The following is an 11,241-nucleotide window of genomic DNA, read 5'->3' on the forward strand; positions in this document are numbered from 1 at the left end:
GCAGTGCTGAGCACAACAGGAGACCATTTGGGTGTCTGCAGTCTAACCGGAAACTGGAAGTGAGGGCAGCGCACCCATGCTGGGAGCAGTCTGCATGGGGCTCTATCAGAGCCCCAAAGGACAAGGAATCTTTCACCACCCTGGTGTTCATGCCACAGAGTGCTGTCACGGGCACACACCCAAGTTGCCGGAGACGCCTTGCCTGCACTGTTGGGCATGTTGGTGCCGGGCAGGTGGCCTCCCTTGAGCAACCTTGGCTGAGGCCTGGTTCCCTGGTGTGCCTGAGAGCCTGCTCTCCATCTCCAGGTCCCAGAAGCCCCCCAGGGGTGTTCTCTTACCTCCTTCTCTGTGGTTTCTGACTGTTGGGTGGCACCTTCTGGAGCCCAAGGCACAAGTGTTCCCCTGGGGGAGCTGCCCAGTTCGTCCTGCAGCTTGAAAGCCACATCTCTTGCTGACCTAGGTGTGCTGGTTGGAGCCTTGCTGGCCGGTTGCTCACTGTGCCTTTTCTGTGAACTGTCCTGGGCATGCCAGCTCCATAGGGCTTTGTCACTGCAAGTGTGGATCCCTTGACCTGCACAGTGCATTTGTCTTCTGACTGCTTTCTGTGGTGGGGGCCAGTGAGCAGGAGGCCTGCCCCTGCTGGGGCTGGCCCCTCCCAGAGGGCCGGAGCCCACTTCTTTACACAGACAGCTGCCCCGCCCACAGGTGTCCTGTGCTTCACCTTGTCCTTTTTGGCCAGAACAATTTCTCCCGTGCCTTTCAGCTCTGAGGTTCTCCACCAGGTGGACTTTGGGTCAGCTCACTAATGTCCTTTAGGAGTCCTGTTATAGTCTTGACTGGAATGTTTTGAGTTTCTAGGTTGATTTGGGATGTAGGATAGAGGGTAGCCAAGGCAGAAGAGGAAAGGGCCCGTGGGGCTGCTGTGTGTTCCCTGCACGCGGTCAACCTGGTGTGGAGGGTGCTGCCCCTCATCCTGGGATGTGGTTGGGCAGGTGAGCCAGGGAGGTCCTGAGTGCCTGTCCATCATCCTGGTGGCACAGGTATTCCTGCACGCTGGGCCAAGGGCCTGCTTCCCAGCACAACAGAGGCTTCCTTCTCGGCCCTGGCCCTTGGCCCTGTGATGGACTCCTTGCCTTTTAGGTCGTGTTCAGTATGGACTCTGCAGAGGGCAACCCTGGTTCCGTGGTATGGCCTGGGTTCTCACAGGCCTACAAGGTGGGAGCTCCCTCCAGGAGGTGGGCAGCATGGTGGTGCCACAGAGATGTGAGGAAGGGGTCAGGACACTGTCTATGCTTGTCCCTCTAGGTGCACATTCATCCTGACACAGGATACAGGAGGGCAGCTCAGCGGTCAGTCACCTGGAGCGCCAGTGCATCCAAAAAGCCAGGTACCAGCCTATGGGCTTGGACCCACTCCCCCGCTGACCTCAGACACACTGGAACTGCCTACCTCAGTCAGCCACACCTGTGGCCACCTCACTTGCTCACTGAAAGCCAGAGGGGCCTTGGAGGAGGCTGAAGGCACATGACCTGTTCGTCACCTGGTGGGCAGTGACAAACCAAGGGACCAGTGAGGCCTCTCACCTGCCCGGGACACACTACATCTGGTGCAGTGTGCCCCTGGCTCCAGAGCACAGGGATTCTGGGGTACAGCTGGCCCCACCTCTGTGAGACGGTCGGTCCTTGTGGCCAGGAAACAGTGGATTCATGCCTGGGGCCCCTGGGTGCTGCTACCTCAAGAAGTGTTGGGCCCACATTCCAGGTGTGCCTCTCTGTGTCTGCAACCCTCCCTGGCTCCTGGGCCTCTGTGCCCTTCCCTGTGTGGGGCTGCTGTTTTTCCCGCTGTTGTCTCCTTTGGGGTCAGTGCCTCAGCAGAAGCAGCCAGTGGGTGTTTCTGTGTGGGTACTGTAGTTTGACTGCTGTCGGGGAGAAAGGTCTGGGGGGTCCAGAGTAGCCTAGAGCCATGGTGTGGCCAGGAGCTCTGATCCTCACAGCCTCAAAGTATGGCCTCTCGCATCCTGAGTAGGGGGTGGCATTTGTGATGCTAAGGGTTACCTAGAATGAGGGCCTGAGTAGTGTATTCTCCTTCCACTCAAATCATGAGGCTTTTTAGAAGCCGCCTCCCTGACCTGTGCATGGTGGCACACACCTGTGATCCCAGGGACTTGGGAGGCTGAGGCAGAAAGATTGTCAGCTCAAGGCCAATCTCAGCAATTTAGTGAGGCCCTAAGCAACTTAGTGAGATCCTGTCTCAAAATAAAAAATAATAAGGACTAGGATATGGCTCAGAGGTGGGGTGCACCTGGGTTCAATCCAGTTAAAAAAAGTAGTCTCCTGTGTTGGGGTGTCGATGGGAAATCAACCCTTTGTGGTGGGTCCTTGACAGGCATCCCTGATGGTCCCCATGTCGGGCAGCTCATGTGGGAACATGTTCCCAAGCTCAGGAGAGGGTCCTGCCCTGGGCTGTCTGCCCTCACTCCTCATTCGGGAGAGTGCTGGGAGCAAGCAGTGGCGTTGTACCACGAGGGCCTTTTGGTCAGGCACTCTGGGAAGCTGCTGGCTTCTGGGGTGGTGACCTTGTTTGTCCTGACTGCCTAGAGTTGGAAACTCACTTCCCTGGCTTCTGCAGAGGTCTTTCATGCCTGGGAGGCTGGACCTGCTTCCTTCCCTGTGGTTTTAGTACAGGGCCTCTGAGCCCTGTGCCACACATCTGGCTTTGGAAAAGTTTGGGTGTGAGATTGGTGGTCTCTCCTAAGGGGTCTCCTAGCATTCGCCTTCGACCTGCCTCCTGCTCCCTCGTGTTCCGAGCTCTCAGGCTAAGCTAACCTCAGGAGAGCCTTTTTGTTCTGACTTCTGCACCCTGTGCCTATGTGACTGTAGGAAGGTGGGAAAGATGATAGATGTCCCATCTTCACACCCCCTTTCCTCACAGGGAAGGTGCTGAGCTACTGGTGCTTCAGTCCCGGCCACAGCATGCATGAGCTGACCCGCCAGGGTGTCCACACCCTCATCCTCACCAGCGGCACACTGGCCCCGCTTTCCTCCTTCGCCCTGGAGATGCAGATGTATGGGTCGCCCCTGACCAGAGACCAAAGTGCTGGGGACAGCTGGGTGTGGGGATGCTGCCCGCAGGGCCACCCACTGACTGCTCCCTCTGTCCGGCTCCAGCCCCTTCCCAGTTTGTCTGGAGAACCCACACGTCATCGACAGACACCAGCTCTGGGTGGGAGTTATTCCCAAAGGCCCGGATGGAGCCCAGCTGAGCTCCGCGTTTGATAAGCGGTAAGGGGGTCCTGTCTGGGCCTCACAGGGTGGTGGGGTATAGCTGTGCTCTGGTCCTCATGACAGCAGCCTCCCTGGCTCTGCAGGTTTTCTGAAGAGTGCTTGTCTTCCCTGGGGAAGGCTCTGGGTAAGTGCCACTCTACCTAGGAGTCTGCCCTCTCTGGGAAGCCCTGGTGTCCAGCCCTCCCATGCTGTCAGAGCCCTACTTGGAGTTGGCACACCCAGTCCCCTCTCCCAAGAGCTGTGGGGCCCTCTGCCTTGACCATGGCCACCATGCTTCCAGGAAACATTGCCCGCGTGGTGCCCCATGGGCTCCTGGTCTTCTTCCCTTCCTACCCCGTCATGGAGAAAAGCCTGGAGTTCTGGCAGGTACATCCCCTGTGCATCCTCAGGGGAGGGAGTCTGGTCAAGATGGCAGACAGATCCAGGGCATTGAGAAGACTAGCTGCAGCCCCACAACTGCCCAGGTCTGACCAGTGTGCTGACGAGCCTGTGCACACCTGGCTTTTCCTCCTACAGGCCCGAGACTTGGCCAGAAAGATGGAGGTGCTCAAGCCTCTCTTTGTGGAGCCCAGAAGCAAAGGCAGTTTCTCAGAGGTCTGTGCTCCACCAGGGTCTGCCACCTTCCTGGGTGTATTGCCTGGAGAGCCGCTGACATTTCACTGGTGTCTGAGGCCCCACAACCACCCTGGCTGTGGGGTCCCTGTGTTTTCTGGGAAATACTAGGCAGCCTCTGGGTTCTGGGCATGGGTCAGTGGGGAACCAGCAGTGATGGTGTTTGTACGACCTACTGGCTCCCCAATTTCGGGGGATGGGATCCCGGTCTCCCTTGTGGCAGAGGAGTCCAGGCCTAAGGCTCAGGCTGACCAGCCTCTTCCTCCAGGTCATCGATGCTTACTACAAGCAGGTCGCCTCCCCTGGGTCCAGTGGGGCCACCTTCCTTGCAGTATGTCGGGGCAAGGTGAGGCCTCTGTGGTGCATCCTCCCCCTGCCATGGGCCCTGCTGGCCACTGGGACCTGTTCATAGACCAAGCAAGCACTGGCAGGGCACAGGAGGTTCTGAGCAGGGGAAGTTGGTGATGGGCCCGGCTGGGGCAAGGAGGGGACTTCCTTATATCTTACCCATGCCTGAGAGACGGGGCTGTGTGGGCTGGGGCACAGACGGACCGTTGGGAAGAGCTCCGAGCTCAGGTGGGGGCATCGGGGGTGAGGAGTCTCCACTGCCCCAGGCAGCTCCTGGGCCTGTGTCTTAGGCCAGTGAAGGGCTGGATTTCTCAGACACCAATGGCCGAGGTGTGGTTGTCACGGGCCTCCCATACCCACCACGCATGGACCCCCGGGTTGTTCTCAAGATGCAGTTCCTGGATGAGATGAGGAGCCAGAGTGGGGCTGGAGGCCAGGTGAGACACCACAGAGTCAGGGCTGGGTTAGGGCAGGGGACTGGTGACAGCCCCAATGACCAGGCGCCCCTGCCCCTGCAGTTCCTCTCTGGGCAGGAGTGGTACCGACTGCAGGCGTCCAGGGCTGTGAACCAGGCCATTGGGCGGGTCATCAGGCACCGCCATGACTATGGGGCTGTCTTCTTGTGCGACCACAGGTACGTGCAGCAGGGCTCCCCCTGGCCACTGGAGGCCCTTTGTGGGCCTTGGGCCTTTCAGCCCCGTGTGAGCCCCCTGGGGTTCTGTGCTGGGGGACTCCTCCTGGCAGACAGTGAGCCTCTGTTTGGAAACTGGAGCCCTGTGAAGTGGGTCAAAGAGCAGAGGACCCTGGCTGAAGGCCACACGCCTTCTAGGTTCGCCTGTGCTGACGCCAGAGCCCAGCTGCCCTCCTGGGTGCGCCCCTACCTCAAGGTGTACAACAACTTTGGCCACGTTATTCGGGATGTGGCACAGTTCTTCCGTGTCGCTCAGAAAATTGTGAGCTCCCAGATGCCCAGCTGGCCGTGCCTTGTGCTCTACCCAGGGAGGGGTTGGGGTTCCTCTTCTGAAGAGTTGCAGAAACAGGCCCCACCTGCCCTGTGGTCTGCAGATGCCTACACGGACCCCACTGGCTGCAGCCCCAGGTGTGGGTGGGGAAGAAGCGATTGTCTCCACGGCCAGGTTGCCCAGCAGCCTCCTCTCTGCCAGGAAAGCCACAAGTCTGGATGTGCATGTGCCCAGCCTGAGGCCCGAGTCCGCAGGTTAATAGGGCTGGGTTCGGGGCCACCATGGGCAGAGGCACAGCCTGCCTGGCCCCTGTGAGCCTTGCTCTCATTCTCATGCTTCTGTAGGATTGCCATCCTCTGGGAACCCCGAGAGCAGCTTGTGCGTGGAGTATGAGCAGGAGCCTGTCCCAGCCCAGCGTAGGCCCGTGGGACTGCTGGCTGCCCTGGAGCACAGTGAGCAGAGGGCTGAGGCACTTGCAGATAAGGCCCACCTCAGGGAGGAAGAGGTGCGGAGATGGGTTCCGGTGCTTGGTGCTGAGGCTTGCCCTTGAGGGGAGGTGCAGGCTTGGAGAAGAGGAGTGCCTGGGAGTGAACACTGGGGTTCTGAAACCTGCCCAGGTCCTGCCCATTTGACCTTGGCATCTTTCCCACTGCCTCTGTAAATCCCCTTCCTGGTGGGTTGATGGGGGATTTCAGCACCCCTAGCTATACTCTATGCCCTCAGCCCCAAGCAATGAGGTCCTGATTATGCCCCCCGCCATGCTATGCTTCCCTGGCAGGTCAGGCTGGCACAGCCTAGTGGCTCCTGTTGCCTGCTGCATCCAAAGCTGGCTTTCTCGGGGCCTGGGCTAGAGTGGGACCTTGAGTTCTGGCCCCTAGGGGCCTTTGCCCCAAATCCAGTTGCCACCAGGACTTGAGCATGACAGCCTCCCCCTGCAGGGCTTCTGTTCAGGACACTGTCAGAGCTCCTGGAGACCCTCAAGTTTGGGGTTGGGACCATAGCTGTGTCCCCCTCAGGTACTGGGTCACACTGCCCCAGCCCTCCAGCATGAGAAGAGGCTGGCCGACATGCCGAGAGGAGGAAGGAGGAAGATTAGGCTGGTCAGCCCGGTATGTGAGCTGTCCTGCAGCCACACTGGCTGCTCAGGGACATGTCTGGAATCTGACTCTTGTGCCCATGGTCCCCAACCAAGAAGGGTGTGGGTCAGTCAGCCCAACAGGTGGACTTCCTGGGCAGCAGTGATGACAGTTGGCTGGAGTTTGCAGTTCCTTCTTTGGGTGTCTTGAGAGCCCCTCTTCCTTTCTAGCCAGGATCTAGTTTAGCCCTTGGGCCCATTTGTTTTGGGTCTTACAACTGGCCATGATTCCACTCCCCCGCCAGCTATGGTGGGGAGCACATCGGGACCCTTGCCATCCCCAAGTACAGACTCTGACCTGCCTCGTGTGAGCAGGTGCAGTGCGCTCCAGGTCTCAGATGAGAGCCACCGAGTCAGACCTGAGACGGGCCCTTTGTCTGCTGAAAGCCCAAGTGCAACTGCTTTGGTCATGTCCCTCAGCTTCTAGGAAGAATCAAGCAGTGCCCCGGGAGGGCTGGTGCAGCCAGGAAGGGTGGGGCAGGGTTGGTGGGACTGCCTGGACCAGCCCTGCCTTGGTTTTCATAGAACCACGTGGGTCTGAGGTGTGCAGAAGTGAGGCCTAACTGGGCATGGTGGCCATGTCTGGAACCGGGCAGGCTGAGGCAGGAGGATCCTGAGTTGCCTGGGCAACTTCGTGAGACCTGTCTCAAAATAAATATATAAATAGAAAATGGCTGGAGGAAAATCAAGTGGGCACAGCTGCTGAGAAGCAGCTCTCATTGCAAGCTGCCCTCTGAGTTCAGCTCCACCTGTACCTGTGGTGGGCCTTAGGTGCAGGGAGCTACAGTGGACCCTTGCAGGCCTCTCCTGGCAGTAACCAAGGGCAGAAAGGATGGGGCTGGCCCTGATAGGTCCTCTCTGCATGTGCCCAGCAGGAGGAGCCAACAGCTGGTATGCAGGCGGGCAGAGCCAAGCTGTTCATGGTGGCCGTGAAGCAGGCCCTGAGTCAAGCCAGCTTTGACACCTTCACCCAGGCCCTGCAGGACTACAAGGGCTCTGACAACTTCGAAGCCCTGGCAGCTTGCCTTGGGAGCCTCTTTGCTAAGGACCCCAAGAAGCACACCCTGCTTCAAGGTGCCCTGGCTTGCAGAGCCCTCTTGCCATGGGTGGAGTACCTTAGCTGTTGCGGGTGGGGAGCACTTGCCAGAGGGCTTCTAGGGCCTAAGGTTGTCCCTACCTTCTGGACAAGGGAACTGGTGGGCCACCCGCAGCCCCTCAAACCTCCATCTCAGTGGCCACAGTACATGGGCACAGGCAGCTTCCCTTCCTAACAGGGTTCTACCAGTTTGTGCGGCCTCACCACAAACAACAGTTTGAGGATATCTGCTTCCAGCTAACAGGCCAAAGCTGCAGCTGCCAGCCAGAGCACAGTCTTTCCCATGGGCAACATGCACAGTCAGCCCAGGACCACAATGGTGAGCTACCAAGCAGGATCCTCGGCCTCTGACCCCAAGGATGGGTGGTACCTGGGACCCTGGGTGGTCAGAGTGGGCATCTGTGCTCTTGTTTGGCCCAGCCTCCCTGCTCCTATGTGGGGGCTGATGGCATTACCATAAGATGGAAGCACTTATGTGGGCAAGCCCTGTTCCTATGCACTGGGCTGGGCCTAGGCCTCCCAGGAGAGACCCGCACTTGGGGAGCCAGGTGCACGTACCAGGTCTAGATGCTAAGCACTTTTCTACCTTCTTTTCCTGCCTCTGAGCTGAGGTGAGCTGGGTCCTAGAGGGGCAGTGCCTGCTGCTGCTTTTGCCAAAGAGCAGCCCACCCTATGGTTTTTCAGAGCAGGCTCATCCATAGGAGTCTGGGCTGGTGGGGGGTGGAGGTCCTAGTGCCTGCACCTATGGCTCTGTGCTCCTGGGCAGGGCCTTAGCCCTGTCCCCGTCCCCCAACAGAAGGGCAGCTGTGTGGGCTGGACTCTGGAGGGTGATGAGACCTGGTCTCCTCTGGCCAGTCCTGTTCCTGCCCTGGGGACCCTCTCAGGCCCTCAGGAGCATATTTCTTCAGGAAAGAGAGAATATGAGCCCAAGCTGACCCAGTCTGAGGGTGTGTCCGGGCAGCTGGATCCTGGAAAGCACCTGAACCAGGGTGGGCCCCACCTGTCGGCCAGGCTGACCCCTGCAGGTACCTGACTCCTGTAGACCTAGGTAGGATGTACAGTTCTCAAAGAGGCTTGTGCTCTAGTTTGGTTTGAGTGGCTGCAGCCAGAACAGTCTGGAGCAGAGCTGGAGCCTCTGGCAGGGGTGTCTCCTATCTCCTATCTGCTCTCCATTATGCCCCCACTGTTCTGACCAGCACTAGGCTCTGCAGGAGTTCCTGGAAGGAAAGGGAGTGGAGGGGGAGCCGTGGACCCCTAGAGGCCCAACACTACCTCTGAGCCATTCTACCCCTGATCAGGAGCCCTGGGCAGCTGTCCGCAAGTCATGTCCAGAGAGGAACAGCGGGGCCAGCCTGCTGTGAGTGCTTACCTGGCAGATGCCCGCAAGGCCCTAGGGTCTGCAGGCTGCAGCCAGCTCCTGGCAGCACTGAAGGCATATAAACGTGATGACGACCTCAACAAGGTTCTGGCTGTGCTAGCTGCGCTGACCACCTCAAAGCCTGAGGACTTCCCCCTGCTGCAGAGCAAGTGGCCCCAGGGTGGGGTGGGCAGGGCAGGAGGGCTGTGGAGAGGATGGTGTGGGCCTGGCCATGCAGGGTAGGTACAGCCTGAGCAAAACTCCCCACAGGGTTCAGCATGTTCGTGCGTCCCCACCACAAACAGCACTTCGTGCAGACCTGTGCAGAACTGATGGGCCTGCCTACCACAGTGACAGCACTGCAGAGTCCTCAGGAGAGCTCCCCTGAGCTCCCCCTTGGAGCAGCTCAAGCAGGTGGGCACCTGTTTGGGCACTCTCTCTGCCCGTTCTGTCACACTTGAGTCACCTGCAGCCCTGGGAAAGCGGGAAGGCAGGAGGGCAGCACTGGGCACCCCTCCAACTTGCTCCTTTCTGCAGGTCCCTCACAGGTGGATAAACCAGGGAAGACCCAGAGCAAGATCTCCTCTTTCCTTAGACAGAGGCCAGTGGGAAGTGCAGTGCCCAAGGGCACCACCACAGACCAACACCAGGCCTCCTGATGGGCATGCAAATCCTGGGTGGGGTAAGCTGTACGAGGCTGCTAAGTGTGGGGGATGGCACTGGGAGGGCAAGTGAGCTCACCCGGGCCCCTTGTACCAGGTTTCCGGGCAGAGAACCCAGTGCCTCTCCTTTGATTTCCACTTCTGGTGATGGCACTTCAGGTGGTGGGCTGGGTAGGAAGAAGTTAAGGCCCTTCACTAGGCTGTGGTGTTCAGCAGACATGCCCAGCAACCTGATGTCTCCACAGGCCTCCAGGAGGTGTCCTGTCATGCTGCTGCCAGGAAGCATATCACACAGGTCTTCTGGCCCAAGCTCCAGTGAACAACTGTGGACTACCTTGTGCCCTGCTGTGGCCCCCACACTAGCTTGTCCCAGCTGTGGTGTGGTCAACCCTACAGGCCTCAGACACGTGGGCCCTGGGATAGGTCTGCTAGAAATTCTTCTCTGTAACTTTCCCCAGGGGCCTCTGTCAGCTATGTGCAAATAAAACTGCTGACAGTGGCCAAGAGGTGTCTGTGTGACCTTGCTTGTTGGGGTATCTGAGGATACACTGAAGATCTGAGTAGCAGGGAGGGTGCCCTTGGTACTCTCAGAGGAGACCTGCTCCTGGGCAGGGCCTTAGCCCTGTCCCCCTCCCCCAACAGAAGGGCAGCTGTGTGGGCTGTCCTCAGCTCCCCCAGGTGCCTGCAGCATGTGCAAGTCAGGGTCACTGCCCTGGACTGTGGAGGGTGATGAGACCTGGTCTCCTCTGGCCAGTCCTGTTCCTGCCCCGGGGACCCTCTCATGCCCTCAGGAGCATATTTCTTCAGGAAAGAGAATAAGAGCCCAAGCTGACCTAGTCTGAGGGTGTGCATGTTGGGCCAGGCTCCAGACCCCTGCAGGAAGTCCTTTTGGGGCAGCCCCCTCATCCCCTACCAATCACATTTTGGGCTCCACCCAGGAGGGTTCCTGCCTTACCAGGCACAAGGACAGTGGCCAGACAGAAGTGAGCATCCCCACAGGCTGGCATGCTTTTTCCTGTTGCTTGGCAGGCAAGCTGCAGCAAGCACATGACAGTGGCCCCTTACCTGTGCTTGGGGGGCGTGGACTGGGCAATGTCCACTCCAGCAAGGACAAGAACACTGGAGAGACTGGTCCTGTTGCCCTGATGGGCACTCCCTACGCTGGAGCTGGTGTGACCCAATGCCCGACCCTATCCTCTTCACACAGCCAGGACCAAGTGCAGGTGCAGGAGCTTGAGACAGTGCTGCCTGGCTGTATTTCATAAATGTGCCTGACACCACACCCTGGCTCCTTTGTGCATGCAGGTTTCTGGCAGGTGCATGAGAATGTACACATCAGTTCTGGTCCCTCCCTGGGACCATACAGTGCCAGTCTGTGCCCAGGTCATGTCCTGAGCACTAGTCACACCCTCTCCTGCCCCCAGCCCAGAACCAGGAGAGCAGCCTGGAAGGCACAGCAGCTAGGGAGGACCTCTAGAAGCTTCACAGGGTTGGGAACTCCAAGTTCCCACCAAGCCTTTAAGCTTTTCAGGGTTGCAGAGGACTAGGATTCAAGTTAGGCTGAGCTCCACTGGAGAAGTCCCAGAAGAATCTTGGACACACATTCCCTGCCCTTGGGAAAGGCCACTGCTTCCTTGGACAGGCCCAGAGTGCCCAGGTTTCTGAGATGCAGATGCTAACCTTTGTCCTACTACACCTCATGACTGAACCTCCCTGTCCCTCCCAATTCTTTTTATAGATAGGGCAGACCCCTGGGCCCTTGCACTGGCTACCCTAGCCTGGGCT

At 58.8% G+C, this 11,241-nt stretch overlaps 1 protein-coding gene across 1 annotated transcript in view; it reads left to right on the forward strand.

Annotated features, from left to right (window-relative positions):
• The window catches only part of Rtel1 (regulator of telomere elongation helicase 1), a 33,371-nt gene extending 23,450 nt beyond the window's left edge, over positions 1-9,921 (forward strand). The window contains exons 15-35 of the mRNA XM_026413463.2: positions 1,141-1,215; positions 1,306-1,387; positions 2,932-3,064; positions 3,168-3,281; positions 3,368-3,408; positions 3,565-3,650; positions 3,801-3,878; positions 4,165-4,242; positions 4,535-4,681; positions 4,763-4,878; positions 5,074-5,197; positions 5,310-5,460; positions 5,551-5,711; positions 6,223-6,315; positions 7,214-7,415; positions 7,616-7,756; positions 8,346-8,462; positions 8,736-8,960; positions 9,065-9,208; positions 9,332-9,476; positions 9,702-9,921. Of these exons, the coding sequence (XP_026269248.2) occupies positions 1,141-1,215; positions 1,306-1,387; positions 2,932-3,064; positions 3,168-3,281; positions 3,368-3,408; positions 3,565-3,650; positions 3,801-3,878; positions 4,165-4,242; positions 4,535-4,681; positions 4,763-4,878; positions 5,074-5,197; positions 5,310-5,460; positions 5,551-5,711; positions 6,223-6,315; positions 7,214-7,415; positions 7,616-7,756; positions 8,346-8,462; positions 8,736-8,960; positions 9,065-9,208; positions 9,332-9,453 (2,430 nt within the window). The 3' untranslated portion in view covers positions 9,454-9,476; positions 9,702-9,921. The remainder of the gene's footprint in view (positions 1-1,140; positions 1,216-1,305; positions 1,388-2,931; positions 3,065-3,167; positions 3,282-3,367; positions 3,409-3,564; positions 3,651-3,800; positions 3,879-4,164; positions 4,243-4,534; positions 4,682-4,762; positions 4,879-5,073; positions 5,198-5,309; positions 5,461-5,550; positions 5,712-6,222; positions 6,316-7,213; positions 7,416-7,615; positions 7,757-8,345; positions 8,463-8,735; positions 8,961-9,064; positions 9,209-9,331; positions 9,477-9,701) is intronic.
• The last annotated feature ends 1,320 nt before the right edge of the window (positions 9,922-11,241 follow it).

The sequence above is a fragment of the Urocitellus parryii genome, chromosome 6 (assembly GCF_045843805.1).
Source record: "Urocitellus parryii isolate mUroPar1 chromosome 6, mUroPar1.hap1, whole genome shotgun sequence".
Lineage (NCBI taxonomy): Eukaryota > Metazoa > Chordata > Mammalia > Rodentia > Sciuridae > Urocitellus > Urocitellus parryii.